The sequence below is a fragment of the Pseudophryne corroboree genome, chromosome 1 (assembly GCF_028390025.1).
Source record: "Pseudophryne corroboree isolate aPseCor3 chromosome 1, aPseCor3.hap2, whole genome shotgun sequence".
NCBI lineage: Eukaryota > Metazoa > Chordata > Amphibia > Anura > Myobatrachidae > Pseudophryne > Pseudophryne corroboree.
Window position 1 is genome coordinate 665,713,021 of NC_086444.1, and position 24,149 is coordinate 665,737,169.

The following is a 24,149-nucleotide window of genomic DNA, read 5'->3' on the forward strand; positions in this document are numbered from 1 at the left end:
AAATTAATTACAGGTAACAATATGAAAACAAAATTGTCATCACAGTTCAGATGTTCAGTTCAGAAATGGCTCCATAAACATGACTTACCAAACAAGATGAAGAGCCCATGTGGTAAGATAACCTGTGGACAGATTCAGCAAAAGGTCAGCAAACCAGCATCATAAACTACAGTAGGTCATCAAACTTAGGAGTGATGTTTAAAAATGTCACAGTTAAACCTTATGAAATATATGTGGAGATGGTCTATGTGATTTTAGACATGAAGAGAAACTACAGACACATTGCATTTAGCATAGCCAAGAGACTTACATCAGGGTTTAGATTGCTGACTAACAAAACAGAGTGTCCAGGAATAGTAGTCATGCCGGGGATTGCCATACGTCCAGTCATGGCAGAAGTGAGGGCAAGAGGTCCAAGAGCTCCTGGTACACCTGAGACTGAAAGTCCTGGGGGGAAAAAAGAAAGATACAATACTGGAGTGAATAAAGAACCCAAAACCATATGCTGTACATACACATCACCCTTTGCTGTGATTATATATTTCAGTACTGTACATTCTTCCACTTACCAGCACCTAAAGCTGGGTACCATGGACATGTAGTCAGGGTAGGCAAGGGTGGCAGAGCCGTACCTGTCATACTCAAATGAAAATAGCAGTGTAAAAATCTGTTATTTTAATTGGAGTATAAAGTTGCTGTGCACCGCTGCAAATACATGGAAACAAAGGAGAGGCAGCGAGAGCACTGACTCTCTCTGTCAATCAGAAATTGCTGGGGGCGGAGCCACACCTCAGGCTACATCACTGCATTAAAAATAGTAACAGGGGAGGCAGCCTCGACATGGCTCAAGGCATTCTTCCTCAGTGATGCAGATGTAGTAGTTACCTCCCCTGCCTGGTACTATTCACCACCATTCCAACTGGCTCGGACTGGCCAGGTGTACCCTGAAGTGAACGTGGCCTAGGTATTTTCATACTCTCCCCGCACCCTCGACCACCTCGCCCCTTCCCGAAACAAGGGTGGTCTTTCACATGTCTTTCTCCCCTCACAGATCTGCATCCGAAATACCACGTTACAGTGTTTTCCATGAAAACACTGTAGCATAGCATTTTGTATGCAATTACAGTCGCAGTCACACACAGAATATAGGCATGCTGCATATCATTTTCACAGCGTTTTCGCAAAGTAATACGCTTGATGCTACAGAGTCACACGGCTTTCACTGGTTGTGCATCACAACTTGTAGAGCACTTTGCAAAGATATAAGAGGATACATCTGTAGTTACCCTGATTTTCACAAATATGCTATTTACCATCCATCACCTGTTGACAATTTTTAAAAGATACATTTTAAAAAACATTAATGGCTTTGTTACTAATGCTTGAGGAAGACATCATTTAAGAAAACCATGACTGCCCATACATTACCTTTCTTTATTCAGTGTATACACTTGGATCCACTAATGTGACCATTTGCAAGCACAGACAATGAGCTTAATTCAGAGCTGATTGTAGATGTGAGAAAAAACGCACATCTACGATCACAATCTGAGGCATGCGGTGGGACGCCCAGCACAGGGCTAGTACGCTCCGCATGCCAGGCCCTACCCCCCATGCAGAGGTGCAAAAGCATTGTACGGTGGCGATGCTTTCGCACTTGGCGAGTGCCTAGCTGCGGAGGCAGACAGCTACATGCCATGTTTTGGGTCGCAGAGGTTGCGTGTGACATCACGCAGCCGCCGTTTCTCGCCCCAGCAACGGTCCGGACACGCCTGTGTTGTCCGGTCCACGCCCCCCCAACGCCACAGATATGCCTGTGACCGCATCTGCCTGTCAATCAGGCAGAGGCGATAGCACCAGTGAGATGCTTTCGCATCTGTGTGTGCCCGCTCACACACCACACCAGACCGCGAACGACGCCACTGCAGAATTCCAGTCTGAATAACCCTCAATGGCACCACAAAGAATGCAGTTACAGGGAAGATCACAGATTGCAAGAAGAGCATGGTATGTTGCCTGCTGCAAGGAATTTGTTTAAGAAAGAAAAAACACCCAATACAGTCGTTACAAGATTGGGGTCTATTTACTAAACCTTGGATGGAGATAAAGCGGATGGATAAAAAGTACCAGCCAATCAGCTCCTAACTGACATGTCACAGGCTGGGTTTGAAAAATAACAGTTAGGATTGGCTGGTACTTTATCTCCAACCAAGGCTTAGCAAACAGACCCCTAGAAACAGTTAATAGAGCGTAACTAAGCAATGTATTTTTATGCATTAAATACTGAATTTATTAAGAGGATTTGCACTTTCCAGTTTTCAAGAGAAGATACTCAATGGCCTTTCTTACAAGGAGGTTTATGTACTGTATATCTGCAGAATCTAGTTCATGAATAGTAAGTAATGAACTATGCTGCATTGAGAAAATGATTGGGGTCTCCGTGGAGGAAAAAATCCAAAGTCGTTTAACATACTAACACATCTAATAGCTTGTGTGTCTCAGGCAGACAGTGTTCTTAAACGCGGCCATATAAACTGTCAGGACAGAGCCATACATGTATGTAATCTTAACATTGTAATGTGCCACTATCAAGTTAAAACCTCTTTCTAGCTTCAGAAGTGTTTCAGAGACTATTAAACAATTTCACGAGGCCACAGGCTGTAATTAGAAGTAATTGGAGACAGAAAGGGTTGCAACATACTCATTTTACAGGTTATGGAAAATGGTACATGTAGCTTTCCCAGAACACAGTAAATCTGCCAGCAAAAATTCTAGCTATCTGCTACTGGCATATTGGAAAAAATCAGAAGTGGATGAGGCAAAGTAAAAAAGAAGGTCCATGGTGGACATCTAGCTATGAGCTGGAATATCTGAGACAATCGCCATTTATGCTCCTGGGTATGTAAATGACTGGACTATTACATCTGTAATAGCTGGGCAACAGTTTGGGGAGATGTAGTGCAGGAAAAATGATACTAATTTACTAAAAAAAATATACATATATTTACAGAGGATTTTCATTCAAATATCACATTACTGGAAACAGATGATGAGTTATTGAATTTCATGAGTTTAAGTAGACAAGTCATACCCCATAACTCAGGACAATGCTTTAACCTCAAAAGTGCCAGTTTTGTGATGAAAAAAAGATACAGACCGCTAAGACACTAAAAAGGTATAAGTATGTGTTAAAAGGCATGGAAACACATAGGGGTATATGCAATTGCGGTCGAATTCCGTCTGGAATTCGACTGTTTTTTAATTCGACACAATTCGACAGTCAGACACCCTGCCGCCGGGACCCGAATTCAACATATTCAATAAAAAACGGATTCGACAGTCCCGCTGTTGAAAAACGGACCAATTGATGGATATGTGCGTCCTGGATTCGACTTTTTGGACGGCACGAAAGTGTTTAAAAAAACCAGAAAAAAAATGCGTGGGGTCCCCCCTCCTAAGCATAACCAGCCTTGGGCTCTTTGAGCGGGTCCTGGTTGTAAAAATACGGGGAAAAAATTGACAGGGGATCCCCCGTATTTTTACAACCAGCACCGGGCTCTGCGTCCAGTCCTGGTGCAAAAAATACAGGGGACAAAAAGCGTAGGGGTCCCCCGTATTTTTAACACCAGCACCGGGCTCCACTAGCTGGAGAGATAATGCCATAGCCGGGGGACACTTTTATACTAGTCCCTGGGGCCGTGGCATTAAATCCCCAACTAGTCACCGCTGGCCGGGGTACCCTGGAGGAGTGGGGACCCCTTAAATCAAGGGGTCGCCCCCTCCAGCCACCCAAGGGCCAGGGGTGAAGCCCGAGGCTGTCCCCCCATCCAAGGGCTGCGGATGGGGGGCTGATAGCCGTGTCAAATAAAAGAGTATTGTTTTTTGTAGCAGAACTACAAGTCCCAGCAAGCCTCCCCCGCAAGCTGGTACTTGGAGAACCACAAGTACCAGCATGCGGGGGGGGGGGAAATGGGCCCGCTGGTACCTGTAGTTCTACTACAAAAAAATACCCAAATAAAAACAGTACACGCACACCGTGAGAGTAATTCTTTATTACATACATGCCATCACACACATACTTACCTATGTTGACACGAGGTTCGGTCCACTTCTCCAAGTAGAATCCACGGTGTACCTGAAAATAAAATTATACTCACCAAAATCCAGTGTAGATCTGTCCTCTTCTTTTTTGTAATCCACGCACTTGGCAAAAAAAAGAAAATGCATTTACCCGGACCACGCACTGAAAGGGGTCCCATGTTTACACATGGGACCCCTTTCCCCGAATGCCGGGACCCCCCGTGACTCCTGTCACAGAGGGTCCCTTCAGCCAATCAGGGAGCGCCATGTCGTGGCACTCTCCTGATTGGCTGTGCGCGTCTGAGCTATCAGACGCGGATAGCACATACCGCTCCATTATCTTCAATGGTGGGAACTTTGCGGTCAGCAGTGAGGTCACTCGCGGTCAGCCGCTGACCGCGAGTAACCTCACCGCTGACCGCAAAGTTCCCACGATTGAAAATAATGGTGCGGCTGAGCGATGTGCCGTCTGACAGCTCAGACGCGCACAGCCAATCAGGAGAGTGCCACGACGTGGCGCTCCCTGATTGGCTGAAGGTACCCTCTGTGACAGGAGTCACGGGGGGTCCCGGCATTTGGGGAAAGAGGTCCCATGTGTAAACATGGGACCCCTTTCAGTGCGTGGTCCGGGTAATGCGGTTTGTTTTTTTGCCAAGTGCGTGGATTACAAAACAGAAGAGGACAGATCTACACTGGATTTTGGCGAGTATAATTTTATTTTCAGGTACACCGTGGATTCTACTTGGAGAAGTGGACCGAACCTCGTGTCAACATAGGTAAGTATGTGTGTGTCGGCATGTATGTAATAAAGTATTACTTTCACGGTGTGCGTGTACTGTTTTTATTTGGGTATTTTTTTTGTAGTAGAACTACAGGTACCAGCGGGCCCGTTTTCCAACCGCATGTGGTTCTCCAAGTACCAGCTTGCGGGGGAGGCTTGCTGGGACCTGTAGTACTGCTACAAAAAACAATATTCTTTCTTTGTGTCACTTGGCTATCAGCCTCCCATCCGCAGCCTATTGATGGGGGGGGGGGGGGGACACGACAGCCTCGGGCTTCCACCCTGGCCCTTGGGTGGTTGGGACCCCTTGATTTAAGGGGTCCCCACTCCTCCAGGGTACCCCGGCCAGGGGTGACTAGTTGGTGATTTAATGCCACGGCCGCAGGGACCGATATAAAAGTGTCCCCCGGCTGTGGCATTATCTCTATGACTAGTGAAGCCCGGTGCGGTTGTTAAAAATACGGGGGACCCCTACGCTTTTTGTCCCCCGTATTTTTGGCACCAGGACCGGACGCAGAGCCCGGTGCTGGTTGTGAAAATATGGGGGATCCCCTGTCATTTCCCACCCCCGTATTTTTACAACCAGGACCGGCTCAAAGAGCCCGAGGCTGGTTATGCTTAGGAGGGGGAACCCCACGCATTTTTTTTCTTGATTTTAACCCATTCCCACCCCTTCCCACTGAATCCCATGCTCTGATCTCTCCATATTATTTTAGTCAGTTAAAAAAATATATATTCTTTTCAAAAATCTCCTATATAATAGCCCTATTCTGTGACCTTGTGATTCATTTGCTAACGCTGGGCGGAGTTACAACAGTGGGCGGAGTTAGTCAAATGAGTCACAGAGATCTGGCCAACTCTACAGGAGACTAGGAGCAGAAGCAGATAGAATGGGCATTGGGCATGGCACAGGCAGGGGTGCAGACCTCCCAGCTTTCTGCAGGAGCTTTCTCCAGGCAGAAGGAGGGACACACACACACTCGGCGAAAAGGGGGCGTGGCTTCACGGGAGGGTCCCCGTTTTCGTCAGTGAGGGAGCATGCCCAGCGCTCTGTGAGCTGCTGGCATGCTCCCAGGGGCTGATTATGAGTCCGGGGGGCCCAGGGCACTTGTGACAGGGGAGCCCTATCTCATTGCTGTGCCTGCTGTGGGTTGGGGGCGTGGCCTAATCGCGCCCGCGCGGCCACGCCCCCTTATGCAAATTTCTATTTTTATTTTTTTGATGGATTTTGGCCCCTCAGCTAGGGCTAAATCCAGAGGAGGTGGTCGCTCCCCCCCTACACACCCGCACAGGCAGAAGAAAGCAGGGAGACTGCTGCCTCCCTGCAACACCACAGACCTGCCTACACGTAGCAGCGTGCGCTGACTGTAGCACAATGCTGCCGCTGTTACTGGCAGGACGGGGGGGGTAGCTTCTGAGCTGGGACAGAGCTACTCCAGCCGGGGGGTCCCCTAAAACTGTGGGGCCAACGGTACGTATGCCCTGCCCTCCCCCCCCCCACCTTAATCCGGCTCTGCTGCAGGAACCCCCCCATTAATCCGTACCCCCTGATGCCCCCTCTCCCTCTGTCTCCACTATTCACCGCTGCTCTGCTAAGCAGAACAGCGAGTACAGGAGCTTTCCAACTGCCCCCCCCCCCACACCGCCGGACACTGCGACCCGCGGGTGGGACAGCGGGACAGACCCCAAAAAATGGGACTGTCCCGCGAAAATCGGGACATTTGGGAGGTATGGGGGTGTGTGAGGGGTATGTCATACAGACAGACGGGCACCGGCTCACTGTGTGCTTGACCCCCCACATCGGCATACTCAGCAGGGTCTCTCTGATGCGGAGGAGCGTCACTTTCTGGCACACTCCACGCTTCTTAGCTGCAGTTTAGTGGGGCACCTGCTGCTGTGCAGGTTCCATACTGCCTCTGTTATCTCCAGCCCCGGCAACCCCACCGCTAGCTGCAGCGCTGCCACCCGCAGTGGAGTGCGCCCAGCTCATTCACACACTTTAGCTGGCGGGTAGCGCTGCAGAAATCCGAGCTGCTTGCAGGCTCTGACCCACTCCTCCCTCCAGCCGCAGCGTCTCCTGGGAGCTAACCAGTCACTCCCAGTCTCCCCTTACCACAGTGCCCGGAAGCCGTGAGGTCCGCGCCACGTGCATGCTATGACCCCCTCCTCCCTCCAGCCGCAGCATCTCCTGGGGGCTAACCAGTCATTTCCAGTCTCACCTTACCACAGTGCCCGGCAGCTGCGCGAGGTCTGCGGTGTGTGACTGAGGAGGGGGGCAGGGATGCGGACGGGCAGAGGAAGCAGGACTCCAGCCTGAGAGAGTCAGCCATGCCAAGTCTCCAGCAGCAGCAGATCCCAACAGGTTGGAGTGGAACAGCAGCAGCCAGTAGCAGTGACTCCGGTAAGACACATCTGTCTGTCACCACTGTTTTGTCCCTAATACCAATCTCTCCCGTGCCCTGTGTTCTGTCATGTCCCTGTCACCCCTGGCCTTGCCCTGCCACCCTTATCCTGGCCCTTTGACCCTTATCCTGGCCCTGTCACCCTTATCCTGTCCCTATCATTTCTGTCCTGGCCCCGTCACCCCTGTCCTGGCCCCGTCACCCCTGTCCTGGCCCCGTCAACCCTGTACTGACCCTGTCACCCCTGTCCTGGCTCTGTTACTGCATACCCTCCAACTACCTTTTATGGCATGTACAGTACCTGCAGCGCCTCCAGACCTCTCCCCAATGCACCACACCTCCGCACCTTCCCCTCCACCACATGCGGCACTCCACCCCTCCCCCACATGCTGTGCCTCCAGACCCCCTACACCACCCGTGGCTCCCACTCCTCCACCCCTTCACCACCCACAGCACCTCCAGGCCCCTTCCACCATTCACCCCCCTTATATGTCTCCCCCAACACCTGCTCCCCTCCACCCGCAGCATCTGCAGACACCCTCCTCCATCAGCGGTCCCCCCCTCCCCCACCCCTCCCCCACCAATGGCACCCCCGCACCTGCCCCTCCACCACCTGCAGCACCTCCGGACCTCCTTTCCCATCCGCCGCAACACCCGTACCTGCCCCTACCCTACCCATGGTGCCTGCGGTCCCCTACCCAACCCCCGGCACTCCCGTCCCTTCCCATCCAACAGCACCCCCGGAACCCTTCATCCATCCACAACATCCCCACACCTGCCCCTCTCCCACCCGTGGCACCCCTGCCCCTCCCCCACCTTCAGTGCCTCCGGACCCCTCCCCCATCTGCATCCCCCACTCCTCTGCCCCTCCCCCACGCGCAGCACCTCCCGAACCTTCCCCATCCGGGCCCCACCCCCACTTCTGCCTCCCTCCACCCGCAGCATCTACAGACACCATCCGCAGTCCCCCCCACACCCGCTACATTCTGTACATCGTGCCCTGCAGGTGCTGTTCACGCCGTCGCAAGGGGCTGCACCTCCTTCACCATCGCACGCCCTTTCATTGTGCAATATTTAACAACTAACAAAGGAATACAGGTAATACTCCATATAATACAAATATTAAACCCAAGAAAGGCATGCAAGGGTTAAGGGGGCGTAGCCCCTTGCGACGGTGTGAAGAGCGCCCGTAGGGCGCAATGAAGCACCTAGTATATAAATAATACTTGTCTCCTAATAGACAAACCAAGTACATAATCCCTTCTAATATAAATAGATATGCTATTAGCAATAAAAAAACACCCAAAAAAAACATGTTTTTAAAAATTTTTATTAGATTCCGCCAGCAAAGTGAGGCGGAATGAAATTGACGAAATTACTGTCGAAAAGCACTGTTGTCCAATCGACATTCTTCAATTGAATATACTTTTGTCGAAAAGCCGCATTTTTACCATTGCAGACATGTCGAATTTGACAACTGTCGAATTTCAAAAAGTCGAATCTGAAACGTCCGTTTTTTTTGTCAAAAAGTACTGTATTGCATTGTCGAAAAAAAAAAATTGTGTCGAAAGTGCCTCGTTTTTCGAAATTTGCGGCAATTCGACCGCAATTGCATATACCCCATAGCCTTTCCCAACATGTATCGATACATCATAATCACGATGCTAATGTTTTTTCCAACACAGAGTACTGAGTATATAATACCTATATCGAGAGGTGGAGATAGGTCTTTTATGTAGACACATTGGTTCCCCATGGTCTAAACGAATCCATTGAAATGAACAATATATGATCGATCTTCAAGATGGGAACATAATTGATGAATGACAATGAATTCATAATATAATAGTATGGGGGATATTCAATTAGCAGCAATAAATTACCACAGCTACAGTAACTTAATATCCCCCATTCTATTAAGTTATGAATGAATTAACCAATTTACTCCCCGGGGATATTTAATTGTTCCCGATGCCGGCAGTTATAGGGGATTTTGTTTTGCGCAAACTTAAAAAAATCCCAGATACAAAACAAAATCCCAGATAAAGAGCCCTATCAGCACCGTTTATTTGCAACTTATCCCAGATGTGTTTTTACCCAAAAATAAAAAATGTTTAGGCTGAAAAAAAATAGTAGTATAATTGGATAGGGATAAGGAAAAAAAAATAGTGAAAAAAATTGGCGAAAAAATTCAGGGTAATTTCCCTAAATGTTTAACAGTTAATGACTTTTTGGTTATTTCTGTATCTACTATAATATACACTGCTCAAAAAAAATAAAGGGATCACTTAAAAAACACAATGTAACTCCAAGTCAATCACACTTCTGTGAAATCAAACTGGCCACTTAGGAAGCAACACTGATTGACAATCAATTTCACATGCTGTTGTGCAAATGGAATAGACACCATGTGGAAATTATAGGCAATTAGCAAGACACCCCCAATAAAGGAGTTGTTCTGCAGGTGGTGACCAAAGACCACTTATCAGCTCCTATCCTTTCTGGCTGATGTTTTGGTCACTTTTGAAAGCTGGCAGTGCTTTCACTCTAGTGGTAGCATGAGACGGAGTCTACAACCCACACAAGTGGCTCAGGTAATGCAGCTCATCCAGGATGGCACATCAATGCGAACTGTGGCAAGAAGGTTTGCTGTGTCTGTCAGCGTAGTTTCCAGAGCATGGAGGCGCTACCAGGAGACAGGCCAGTACATCAGGAGACGTGGAGGAGGCCGTAGGAGGGCAACAACCCAGCAGCAGGACCGCTACCTCCGCCTTTGTGCAAGGAGGAACAGGAAGAGCACTGCCAGAGCCCTGCAAAATGACCTCCAGCAAGCCACAAATGTGCATGTGTCTACTCAAACGATCCGAAACAGACTCCATGAGGGTGGTATGAGGGCCCGACGTCCACAGGTGGGGGTTGTGCTAACGTTTGGCATTTGCCAGAGAACACCAAGATTGGCAAATTCGCCACTGGCGCCCTGTGCTCTTCACAGATGAAAGCAGGTTCTCACTGAGCACATGTGACAGACGTGAGAGTGTTTGGAGACGCCAAGGAGAATGTTCTGCTGCCTGCAACATCCTCCAGCATGATCGGTTTGGCAGTGGGTCAGTAATGGTGTGGGGTGGCATTTCTTTGGGGGGCCGCACAGCCCTCCATGTGCTCGCCAGAGGTAGCCTGACTGCCATTAGGTACCGAGATGAGATCCTCAGACCCCTTGTGAGACCATATGCTGGTGCGGTTGGCCCTGGGTTCCTCCTAATGCAAGACAATGCTAGACCTCATGTGGCTGGAGTGTGTCAGCAGTTCCTGCAAGACAAAGGCATTGATGCTATGGACTGGCCCGCCCGTTCCCCAGACCTGAATCCAATTGAGCACATCTGGGACATCATGTCTCGCTCCATCCACCAACGCCACGTTGCACCACAGACTGTCCAGGAGTTGGCGGATGCTTTAGTCCAGGTCTGGGAGGAGATCCCTCAGGAGACCATCCGCCACCTCATCAGGAGCATGCCCAGGCGTTGTAGGGAGGTCATACAGGCACGCGGAGGCCACACACACTACTGAGTCTCATTTTGACTTGTTTTAAGGACATTACATCAAAGTTGGATCAGCCTGTAGTGTGGTTTTCCACTTTAATTTTGAGTGTGACTCCAAATCCAGACCTCCATGGGTTAATAAATTTGATTTCCATTGATAATTTTTGTGTGATTTTGTTGTCAGCACATTCAACTATGTAAAGAACAAAGTATTTAATAAGAATATTTCATTCACTCAAATCTAGGATCTGTTATTTTAGTGTTCCCTTTATTTTTTTGAGCAGTGTATTATATTTCTATGATAATTTAAATAAACTAACAGTTTTTTCCAGATATAGGTTTGTTTATATTAATGTATAAGGTCAAAAGTGGAAAAGAAAGAAAATTATGACCTTCTTTCATAAAAAAATCTTATTTGAAATAGCTATTGATTTATGCAATTGTTATGGTGGGCTTTGATCTTCGGACACAGAGGAGTATGGCTGTGGCTTAGCTAGTTGACAATACCTTTATCTCTTTGATCATAGTGCAATATAATAAATAATTTGACTTGAGTTTAGAATGTTGCCATTCATACAAAACAAGTGTGTTTTTGATTTTGATTGTTATAGATCTTTATTTGCATGGTTATTTACCTATGTGATATATTTATAGGAAAACGGTCATAAATTGGAAAGCAATATACTGACTTTTTTTTAGGTGTTAATTATTCATAATAACACCTGAGCCTGGAACACCTAAAGACAGGTGTGTCTCACGATTGGCTATTCCTTATTGTTTAAGAGTGGGAGTACAGAAGCACAGCCGCTATCACCCTGTACAGCCCAACATACATTCACCGCAACTCTCTGCCTGAGCAAGTTGCAGCTCTGTACTTCAGATGTGCTGCAAAGTTTATATCAGCTGCTGATTGTGGTAACAAGCACTGTGAGAAGCCCCAGCAATTTAGTCAACAAGTACCTGTTTTAAAATGACCCCACACTATCATTTCCCACTGGAGGAATGCAAGGAAGCTATATAATTTGTGGTTTGAATGGAAAACTATGCCACACTGACAGAGACATTGGGCCTAATTCAGACCTGGTCGCAGCAACAACATTTTTCTCTAATGAGCAAACCCATGTGCAGTGCAGGTGGGGCAGATGTAACATGTGCAGAGAGAGTTTAGCTAGGTACACACTATACAATTATCTGGCAGATAATCTGCCAGACCTAGCTGGTTGGAATGAAAATTTGGTAATGGATGAGAGCAAATGACAATCGACCATTTGTTAATAAACACTGGAAAATGAACAAAACCTGTTGCTCATAAAAATTAGTTAAACACAAATTTAACCAACTTAGTTGACAGACAGTTTTTGTCCGCTTTTCAGTGTTTGGGAGCAAATGGTCGATTATCATCTGCTCTCATCCATTACCAAATTTTCATTTCAACCGGCTAGATCTGGCAGATTATCTGCCAGGTAATTGTATAGTGTGCACCTAGTTTTAGATTTGGGTGGGGTGTGTTCAATCTGAAATCTAAATTGCAGTGTAAAAATAAAGCAGCCAGTATTTACCCTGCAGAAACAAAATAACCCACCCAAATCTAAGGCTGTGTACACACGGCGCGATGCGCCGCACAGCCCAACATTGACTATTCGACCGCTGATATAATCAATGTTTGGCTGCCTGCAGAGTCTATTTTTCCTTGCGATGCCGATCCCGCGGGACCGTGCATCGGCATTGCAAGGACTATACACACGGTGCGATATGTACTAGATTATAGTCAAAATCTAAAGAAATATCGCACCGTATGTACACACCTTTACTCTCTTTGCACATGTTATGTTATATCTGCCCCACCTGCAGTGCATATGATTTTGTCCATTAGAGAAGGATTTTGCTGCTGTGGTCAGGTCTGAATTAGGCCCACTGTCTGACTTCTAAACGCACTTTCTGGAAGAAATATAAGCTGCTTCGTTAGTAAAAACTAGAGATGAGCGGGTTCGGCTCTCAGAGAACCGAAACGTATAGAACGTCACCATTCGAGTCCGGTTCCGAGTCCGTCTCGGGTTTTCCCGCCTGACTCAAACCCGAGCGAGGCAAAACGTCATCATCCCACTGTCTGATTCTCGTGGGATTTGGATTCCATATAAGGAGCTGCGCGTCACAGCCATTTTCACTCCAGTCTCAGAGTGTAGTGAGAGGACGTGTCTCCGTTCTCGGTGTCTGTGTGGTCGCGGGAAAGTGGGGTTGCGAGTCTTGTGCTGCTCAGTGTAGTCAGTGTATTGTGCTACTTCAGTCCAGCCAGTCACAGTGTTGGTGTCCTCAGCTGCTATTTGTCCCCAGTGCTGCTGGCTGCTGTATAAGTCCCTTGCATTTTTGCTGTGTTGTCTTGCATCAGACCAGTGGTAGTGTCTTATGCAGCATCAGTCCAGTGACCAGTCACAGAGGTGGTGTCCTCTGCTGCCATATATTCAGTGTAGCTGTATAAGTCCCTTTCAGTGGTGCTGTGTTGTCCTGCATTAGACCAGTGGTAGTGTCCTGGCCATCAGTCATTCCAGTGACCAGGCAGTCACAGTGGTATACGCTGCTGCTATATGTCCACTGCTGCCGTATTATTATTATTATAACAACAACAAGTCCCTCACAGTGTTGCTGTGTTGTGCTGCATCAGACCAGTGGTAGTGTCCTGGCCATCAGTCATTCCAGTGACCAGGCAGTCACAGTGGTATATGCTGCTGCTATATGTCCACTGCTACAGTATAATAACAACAACAACAACAAGTCCCTTACAGTGTTGCTGTGTTGTGCTGTATCAGACCAGTGGTAGTGTCCTGGCCATCAGTCATTCCTGTGCCGCATATTGTGTTATATAACTCCAGAAAATTTGGAGACAAAAATAGGGAAAGAACAAGAACCACTTCCTCCTAGTGCTAAAGCTGCTGCCACTAGCCATGACATAGACGTTGAAATGCCATCAACGTCGTCTGCCAAGGCCAATGCCCATTGTGATAGTAGAGGGCATGTAAAATCCAAAAAGCCAAAAGTTCAGTAAACAGACCCAAAAAATGAAATTTAAATGGACTGAGGAGAAACGTAAACTTGCCAATATGCCATTTACGACACGGAGTGGCAAGGAACGGCTGAAGCCCTGGTCTATGTTCATGACTAGTGGTTCAGCTTCACATGACGATGGAAGCCCTCATAACTGAGGCCTTGACACTTGTGTTGATGTTAGACATGCGTCCGGTATCCGCCATTAGTGCAGTGGGATTTAGACAATTGATGGAGGTATTGTGTCCCCGGTACCAAATCCCATCTAGATTCCACTTCACTATGCAGGCGATAGCGTGATTTGCCATTTAATTCCAGTGATTTGGACGTATAATTATTAATTAGTGATCTTGCCAATTAATTCCAGTGATTTGGACGTATAATTCCAGTGATTTTGCCAATTAATTCCAGTGATTTGCACGTATAATTCCAGTGATCTTGCCAATTAATTCCAGTCATTTGGACGTATAATTCCAGTGATCTTGCCAATTAATTCCAGGGATTTGGACGTATAATTCCAATTAATTAGTGATCTTGCCAATTAATTCCAGTGATTTGGACGTATAATTCCAGTGATCTTGCCAATTAATTCCAGTGATTTGGACATATAATTCCAGTGATTTTGCAAATTAATTCCAGTGATTTGGACGTATACTTCCAGTGATTTTGCCAATTAATTCCAGTGATTTGGACGTATAATTACAGTGATTTTGCCAATTAATTCCAGTGATTTGCACGTATAATTCCAGTGATCTTGCCAATTAATTCCAGTCATTTGGACGTATAATTCCAGTGATCTTGCCAATTAATTCCAGGGATTTGGACGTATAATTCCAGTGATTTTGCCAATTAATTCCAGTGATTTGGACGTATAATTCCAGTGATTTGGACGTATAATTCCAGTTTGAATTGATTGTGTCGCTTGGGTTAGACATATAGCTGCCTCATTGCACCTCTTCGACATCTTTGCATGAGGTGCTGTTTGGGGCCTAGTTTTTGAAAAGTGCCACCCTGTGTGACACTGCCGTATGAGTCCAGGGGTACTGCTGTATTAGTCCTGTGGTACAGCCGTATGAATCCACCAATTGCAGATTTTTTTTAAAAGTGACTGGAGATGCTGTCAGTGGGCCGAACAATTGCAGCCCACTCTCGACATTCAGCCACTGCATGACACTACTAAATGGGCCAGGTGGTTGCGTCGCTTAGCTTAGTCATACAGCAACCTCTGTGCACCTTTTTTTTTCTTTGCATTATGTGCTGTTAGGGGCCTTTTTTTGATATCTGCCATCCTGTCTTGCCACTGCAGTTCCACACCTAGATGGGCCAATTGTTTGTGTCGCTTGGCTTAGTCATACAACTACCTCATTGCAATTCTTTTTCTTCTTTGCATGATTGCTGTTTGGGGCCTTTTTATTTTTATATCTGCCCTCCTGTCTGACACTGCAGTGCCACTCCTAGATGGGCCAGGTGTTTGTGTTGTCCACTTGTGTCGCTTAGCTTAGTCATCCAGCAACCTCGGTGCAACCTTTTGGCCTAAAAACAATATTGTGAGGTGTTCAGAATAGACTGGAAAGGAGTGGAAATTATTGTTATTGAGGTTAATACCGTAGGAGCAAAATTACCCCCAAATTCTGTGATTTTAGCTGTTTTATCAAAAATCATTCAGATCCAAAACAAAACCCGAAAGGGTGGTTTTGGCAAAACCATAACACGAAAATAGGATTTTAATACCTACCGGTAAATCCTTTTCTCTTAGTCCATAGAGGATGCTGGGGTCACCATTAGAACCATGGGGTATAGACGGGATCCGCAGGAGACATGGGCACTTTAAGACTTTCAAAGGGTGTGAACTGGCTCCTCCCTCTATGCCCCTCCTCCAGACTCCAGTTATAGGAACTGTGCCCAGGGAGACGGGCATTTCGAGGAAAGGATTTATTGTTAAACCAAGGTGAACATCTTACCAGCTCACACCTCAAGTATGCCGCAGAACGTGGCATTCAACAGAACACAAGCCAATGGCATGAATAATTGCAGCAACATGCTGACAAGAACCGTAACACAACAAGTGTATAACCACAATCAATAACTGCAGATACAGTACGCAGCATTCTCTACGGACTAAGAGAAAAGGATTTACCGGTAGGTATTAAAATCGTATTTTCTCATACGTCCTAGAGGATGCTGGGGTCACCATTAGAACCATGGGGTTATACCAAAGCTCTAGAACGGGCGGGAGAGTGCAGACGACTCTGCAGCACCGATTGACCAAACTTGAGGTCATCATCGGCCAAGGTATCAAACTTGTAAAACTTTGCAAAAGTGTTTGACCCTGACCAAGGAGCTGCTCGGCAAAGTTGCAATGCCGAGACCCCCCGGGCAGCCACCCAGGACGAGCCCACCTTTCTAGTAGAATGGGCCTTCACTGATTTTGGTAACGGCAATCCTGCCGTGTAATGAGCATGCCGAATCGTACCACAGATCCAGCGCACAATGGTCTGCTTGGAAGCAGGAAACCCAACTTGTTGGGAGTATACAGAACAAACAGAGTCTCTGTTTTCCCAATAGGAGCCGTTCTGGTGACATAAATCTTCAAAGTTCTGACCACATCCAGAAACTTTGACTCAACGAAGGCGTCAGTGGCCACAAGCACCACAATAGGTTGGTTCATATGGAAAGAGGGAACCACCTTCGGCCGAAATTGTTGACTTGTTCTCAATTCTGCACTATCTTCATGGAAGATCAAACAAGGGCTCTTGTGAGACAAGGCCGCTAACTCAGACCTCTGCCTTGCAGATGCAAAGGCCAACAGGATGAGCACTTTCCAAGTGAGGAACTACAACTCCAGCTTCTGTAAAGGTTCAAACCAATGTGATTTAATGAACTGCAACACCACATTAAGATCCCATGGAGCCACTGGAGGCACAAATGGAGGTTGGATGTGCAACACGCCTTTCACGAAAGTCTGAACTTCTGGAAGGGAGGCCAATTGTTATTGAAAGAAAACCGATAAGGCTGAAATCTGTACTTTAATTGAGCCCAACTTTAGGCCCGCATCCACACCTGCTTGTAAAAAATGGAGAAAACGTCCTACCTGAAACTCTTCCGTAGGAAACATATTTTCTCCAAATACGGTGGTAATGTTTAGACGTTACCCCTTTTCTAGCCTGAATAAGTGTGGGAATGACTTCACTGGGAATACCCTTACGGGCTAGGATTTGGCGTTCAACCGCTATGCCGTTAACCGCAGCCGCGGTAATACTTGATACACACACGGCCCCTGCTGTAACAGGTCCTCGTGCAGAGGAAGAGGCTAGGGATCTCCTATGAGTAATTCCTGAAGCTCTGGATACCAAGCCCTCCTTGGCCAGTTTGGGACAATGAGGATTGCTCGAATCTTTGTTCTTCTTATGATCTTTAGAACTTTTGGAACGAGAGGAAGTGGAGGGAATACATACACCGACTGAAACACCCACGGTGTCACCAGTGCATCCACTGCAATTGCTTGAGGGTCTCTCGACCTGGAACAATATCTCTGAAGCTTCTTGTTGAGACGAGATGCCATCATGTTTACTTGAGGAGCTCCCCAATGACCTGTCACCTCTGTGAAGATTTCTTGGTGGAGGCCTCACTCTCCTGGATGGAGATCGTGTTTGCTGAGGAAATCTGCTTCCCAGATGTCTACTTCTGGAATGAAGATCGCTGACAGAGCGCCCGTATGCTTTTCGTCCCAGCGGAGAATCTGTGTGGCTTCTGCCACTGCCGCTCTGCGTTTCGTTCCGTCCTGATGGTTTTTACACGATACTGCTGTTACATCGTCCGACTGGATCAGTACGGGTAGATCTTGAAGAAAATGTTCCGCTTGTAGAAGGCCGTTGTAAATGGCTCTTAACTCCAGAATGTTTATGTGGAGACAAGTTCCCTGACTTGACCATTCCTTGGAAGTTTTCCCCCCTGTGTGTCTGCTCCCCAGCCTCGGAGGCTTGCACCCGTGGTCACTAGGGTCCAGTTCTGTATCCTGAACCTGCGCCTCACTAGGAGGTGAGAGTTGTGTAGCCACCACAGGAGTGAGATTCTGGTCTTGGAAGACGGGATTATCCTCCGGAGCATGTGTCGGTGGGATCCGGACTCTAACAGGTCCCACTGGAATACACTGGCATGGAACCTGCCAAACTGTAAGACCTCGTAGGCCGCAACCATCATCCCCAGCAACCGTATGCATTGATGGATAGACATACTTGCTGGTTTCCAAATTTATTTGACTAGTCTCTGGATCTCCAGAGTCCTTTCCACTGGAAGAAAAATACTGTAGTTCTGTGTCCAGTATCATTTCCAGAAATGGCAATCGGTATCAAGTATGACTTTGGGAAGTTCATGACCCAACTCTGTTGTTGAAGAACTGTCAGGGATAGTACAATGTTCTGCACCAACCTGGCCTTGGAACACTCCTTTATTAGGAGATCTACCAAGTACGGGATAATAATGACTCCTTGCTTGCGAAGGAGAACCATCATTTTCGCTACTATCTTGGTGAGAATCCTTGGAGCCGTGGATAGACCAAACGGCAACGTCTGAAATTGGTAATGACAATCCTGAATTGCAAATCTCAGGCAATCCTGACGTGGAGGATAAAAGGGAACATGTAAGAAGGCATCCATTATGTCTACTGAAACCATGAAATCTCCTTCCTCCAGACTGGAGATTACTGCCTTGAGAGATTCCATACTGAATTTGAATTACTTCAGATAGAAATTGAAAATTTCCGATTTAGGATCGGTCTGACTGAGCCGTCCGGCTTTGGAGCCATAAAGAGGCTTGAATAAAAAAACCCTCTCCCTGTTAGAACAGGGGAATCAGGGTAATGACCTGATCCTGACTCAATTTTTGAATGGCTGGGCTTACTACCTCCCTGTCAGGGAGAGAAACTGGTAAGGCCGATTTGAAATCGGTGTGGGGAAACGCCTTGAACTCCAGTTCGCATCCGTGGGACACTATTTGTAAAACCCACGGGTCCAGGCCAGAATGAACCCAGAACTGACTGAAAAGTGTCAGGCACTCCACCACTGGGGTGGACTCTCGCAAGGGAGTCCCAGCGTCATGCAGTAGATTTGGCAGAAGCAGGAGATGATTTCTGCTCCTGTGATCCTGAAGAGGCGGATCTCTTCCTCTTCCCCTACCTCTATATGCAAAGAAAGGGAAACTTTTTTTAATTTTTATTTTATTCGTACCTCATGGGCCGATAGGACCGCAACTTGGAGCGATGCGGCTTTTTTATCTGTGGAGGGACAAATGGCAGAAAAACGACTTACCTGCGGTAGCTGCCCACCAAATAATCCAGGTCACTACCAAACAAGGTCTCCCCTTGAGTACGGGAGAGACTTCATAATCTATTCTGGAAGCAGGATGCACCTTTCACTGGTGAATTCTCTGTCGCGGCTCCAGGCATGGATGCCGTAGCATACCGTATATGATCTAACGTTAGGAGAATCTCAACCATAGCTAGTGTCAATACTGGACGATAAAATTATCAGAGCACTTTTTAATAGCTCTACTCATTCACGCACAAGCAATGTAGTTTTGAGTAATGTCTCATGGGTTGTATAATTAAATATTAATGTATATTCCAACGTGCGGTCTGCCGGCTCCTTAAGGACATATGTCCCAGATGCAGGCAGAGTCACTTTCTTGGTAACCGTGAGAGGACCCTTCTTAAAACGGGGGGTGACTCCCCCTGTCAACTGCGGGGAATGTCTAGGCAACCTGAATTCCCTTGGGAATCACAAGAGGAAGGTAAAAGTTTCCTTCTTTTCTTTCTTTATATAGGTAAACCTTCTTCTGTTGGTACAGAAGGGTACTCCGTATTGTCTAAGACACCCTTATAGCTACAATCATGTACTGAATATTCTGGAAAACTAGTGTCGACACAGGATTCAGAGTCCGTGTCGGTATCAGTGTGCATTACATAGACAATGTTAGGAGACCCCGAGGGGTCTGGTGTGGATGAAAAACAAAACTTTGGAAAAACACCTCTTCCACAGACTGTCTCCAGGTCCTGTGTCTGAGACTCAGACAAATTATCACGCAATTTTTTCACCCATATACGTTTTGTTTTCTGTTTGTTTTTTAGCAGTGTCGGAACACACACATATACATACATCTGTGCCCCTACTAAAATTTCCTCAGGGGAAGACCATCCTGTCAGACATGCTACATACATGCGCAAACACCCCACAGACACTCCGGGGCTTATAGGGGACAGATCCACTGTAAAATCTGTCAAGGGACACAGAGGATTTTGTCAGCTCACAACCCAGCGTTAGCAGCAGAGAACTGTACAACAAAGTTTGCCCCGCAGACCTGCAGCGCCCTTTTATTCATATATCAATATATACTTAAATATGCACAGCACTAATTTAACTTGCCCCCCCCCTGTTTTGCACCCTGATACAGTGGTGAAGGAAGGATCAGTGTCCTTGCATGGAAAGAAGGAAAAATGGCGCCGAGTAGTGTGCTGGCTGGCTGAGGAAGAAGTCCCGCCCATGCAATGGCGCGCTTCTCCTCAGTGTGGATTACTAAATTTTTATACTGGCGGGGGTTAGGACAGTGCCACCGCACTAGGGGGGTCATTCCGAGTTGTTCGCTCGCAAGTGAATTTAAGCAGATTTGCTCATGCTAAGCCGCCGCCTACTGGGAGTGAATCTTAGCATCTTAAAATTGCGAACGATGTATTCGCAATATTGCGATTACACACCTCGTAGCAGTTTCTGAGTTGCTTCAGACTTACTCGGCATCTGCGATCATTTCACTGCTTGTCGTTCCTGGTTTGACGTCACAAACACACCCAGCGTTCGCCCAGACACTCCCCCGTTTCTCCAGCCACTCCTGCGTTTTTTCCGGAAACGGTAGCGTTTTTTCCCACACGCCCATAAAACGGCCTGTTTCCGCCCAGTAACACCCATTTCCTGTCAATCACATTACGATCGCCAGAACGATGAAAATGCCGTGAGTAAAATTCCTAAGTGCATAGCAAATTTACTTGGCGCAGTCGCAGTGCGGACATTGCGCATGCGCATTAAGCGGAAAATCGCTGCAATGCGAAGATTTTTACCGAGCGAACAACTCAGAATGACCCCCTATATGCCCTTATGTGCCAGTGTTAAAAGAGGATTTTATGCTGCCCAGGGCGCCGCGCCCCCCCCCCTCTCTGCGCCATGCAGTGCCTGTTATGTGTGGGAGCATGGCGTGCAGCATTCCGTTCGCTGCGCGGTACCTCAGAAAGCCGGCACTGGAGAATAAGTCTTCTTTCTTCTGCTACTCACCTGTCTTCTGGCTCTGTAAGGGGGTGACGACAGGCTGCGGGAATGAGCATCTAGGCGTACCCAGCGATCAGCACCCTCAGTAGCTAATGGTGTCCTGTCAGCCAGAAGCAGAGCCATTGAACTCACTAGAAGTTGGTCATACTTCTCTCCCCTAAGTCCCATGAAGCAGGGAGACTGTTGCCAGCAGCCTCCCTGAAAATAAAAAACCTAACACAAGTCTTTTCAGAGAAACTCAGTAGAGCTCCCCTGTAGTGCATCCAGTCTCACTGGGCACAATTCTAAAACTGGAGTCTGGAGGAGGGGCATAGAGGGAGGAGCCAGTTCACACCCTTTGAAAGTCTTAAAGTGCCCATGTCTCCTGCGGATCCCGTCTATACCCCATGGTTCTAATGGTGACCCCCAGCATCCTCTAGGACGTATGAGAAAGTGGAATTAGAACCAAAACACAAAAAGTGCCAGCCACACATCTCTAGTATCTACATGCAGTACTATAATTTACTTATCTCTAATTGGGAGTATTAATAATATGTGTTTTTATGTGCTAATATCTATGTAGTTCTAGTTATGTCAGTGTGATGTGCTTACGTAAGTTTGTTTTTAAATGTATTACTTATTAAATGTGATATTTTTTCGTGAGCACAATGAAATTTATTATACTCTTATTGGTGGTTTAGTAGATCACCATTTACCATTTCTTAGTGCTATCTTTAGTAACATTTGGTATAAGTTTATTAGCGGCATTAATTTGACATAGTTTTACTCATTTGTAATTATATGTCCTGCGCCTAGCTATTAATTTCATTTCAAGTAGTCACAGAAGCAGAACTCTGGGAGGCAACGGAGTCATCTGCCGCCGGGCTCCTGCTCTGAAGGGGGGCTCTTCTCCCCCCATTCTGTGACACCATTGAAATAAGTTAATTGATGGCTACCGCTATCTTTTCACTATATGAAGTTACTTCTGTGACAATTACACATAACTTCATATAGTTACAATTCTCATGCTTCCTGTACTGGAGCAAATAGCTCCATCAGTAAAGTGCTGTCAGTGGGTTCTATTCCTGGGTATGACTGCTAAGAAATGTGTGATTTAAAATAAAAGACAATGAAATGTATATATACTAGTGATGAGCGGATTCGGTTTTACTCGGTTCTTAAAACGGCATCATATTGGCTCGCGGATGTCACGTGTTTTGGATAGCCAGTAAGATGCCGTTTTGAGAAACGAGTAAAACCGAATCCGCTCATCACTAACATATACCATATATAAAAAAAAATTCAGAACACCCCACACACATATATGCACACATACATAAATATATTTATCTAGATATAAGGGGTGGGGGGGGGGGGCAACAGGTATGAACTTGCCTCCGGGCAACTGTGACGAACTTACGCCACTGAGTAGTCAGTCAAATATATTTTTGGCTCCTGCTGAAATATGAAGCTTCACAAATTGTACAGATGTGAACTGTTCCCAAAGTAAAGTCACAAGAAGTGGATGAAATGAAAATGTTTTATAATCTTTATTAGTCTTCCCACGTGTTAATGAGGGCGCTGACAGCAGTTTTATGCAGTTACCATTTGGGGCTTTGAGATCACTTGCTTGCTATGGCCATGAAAGGCACAATGCGGTTTGTTATTTTTGCCAGTGCCACAAACTCACTGGCTGTGGAACACACGCTACTCCCAACAATCTTGCAGGACATTTTCTCTGTTCTATCATTTTTATTGAAAATACAGTATGAAATAACGTTTACATTTAGTATTGTTATATACGCACACACATACAGGTTATGTATCCCGTACCCAAAATTCAAAATCACACATTTTTGGTTCCTCTATTGAGACAATGAATAATATATTTTATATATATATATATATATATATATATATATACACACATCGTAAAATATTATATGGAAACAGCTCTCGAATTTCATTGTTATATGACCAGACCCATTTTCTACAGTAGCCTATGAATAGCCTTAAAAAATACCTTCAGAAGCCTAAAAAAACATGTGCGTGGTGTTTATGGAACACCCTAGTAGTATTCCTAAATATATTACAATATGATGGCGCCGAAAGGACTTGTTCCTGTTTTCCCGGGGATGCAGGAGTATCCACCATACCCTGATTGGTTGCGTTCTATTCACATTTGCATTTTTCTCTCACATTATGTAAATGGTTTATGGTCCAATAAATTTTTTTGTATCCTGTACTAGCTTTCACCTGACTCTTCATATCAGTTATATAGCTGGTGTCCTATTATTGAGAGTGAATATATAGGACTGATGTTTGGATTTCCCAGTAAGACCATGGGGTATATTCAATAAGAGTCGGGTACATTCCGACTTGCGGTTGTCGGAATGGACTCGACAACCGCTATTCAAAGAGTGGCCAAACCAGACTGTCGGATTTGCCCGTTCCCGGTGTCCTGTCAGCGGCTGCCGGGTGCGTTGACAGCGCCGGGGGGGGGGGGGGGGGGGGGGGGGGAAGGATGTCTGCGGCGGTGGGGGGAGCTGTGGAGGAGGAGGAGAGGGAGCGGAAGAGAGGAGGAGATGGGGGGAGGAGAGGAGGAGATGGGGGGAGGAGAGGAGGCGACAGAGCGGAAGAGAGAAGGAGCGGATGAGAGGAGGAGATGGGGGGAGGAGAGGAGGAGACTGGGTGAGCGGCGGCTGCAGCAGCGTATCTGGAGGCTCACGGCAGCGTCCACCTGGCTCCGGCAAGCGGGACCTTGCTTGCTGGAGCCGGGTGGACGCTGCAGTCAGCGGCGGCGGTGCCCCATCCTCCTGCTACGGCCGGGACCTGGCTATTGGAGCCCGGTGGCCGCTGGGTTCCTGCTCTCCCCGCTGCTCCCCTACCCTGCTCTCCGCTCCCTCATCTCAATCTGACTTTTTTTAAAGTCAGATTGAGATTGTCTGAAACGGGGATAAAACCTGTTGGGTTTGGCCCCGCTTCAGACAATGCACGCTGATCAGCGGCTGAAGCAAAAACG

At 46.9% G+C, this 24,149-nt stretch overlaps 1 protein-coding gene across 13 annotated transcripts in view; it reads right to left on the bottom strand.

Moving 5' to 3' along the window:
• PTBP3 (polypyrimidine tract binding protein 3) overlaps window positions 1-24,149 on the bottom strand; it is a 415,749-nt gene that overhangs the window by 24,544 nt on the left and 367,056 nt on the right. For all 13 annotated transcript variants that reach the window (XM_063914711.1, XM_063914705.1, XM_063914702.1 and 10 more), the window contains 2 exons: window positions 311-447; window positions 89-122 (listed from right to left, as the gene is read on the bottom strand). In XM_063914711.1, coding sequence (XP_063770781.1) covers window positions 89-122; window positions 311-447 — 171 coding nt within the window. The remainder of the gene's footprint in view (window positions 1-88; window positions 123-310; window positions 448-24,149) is intronic.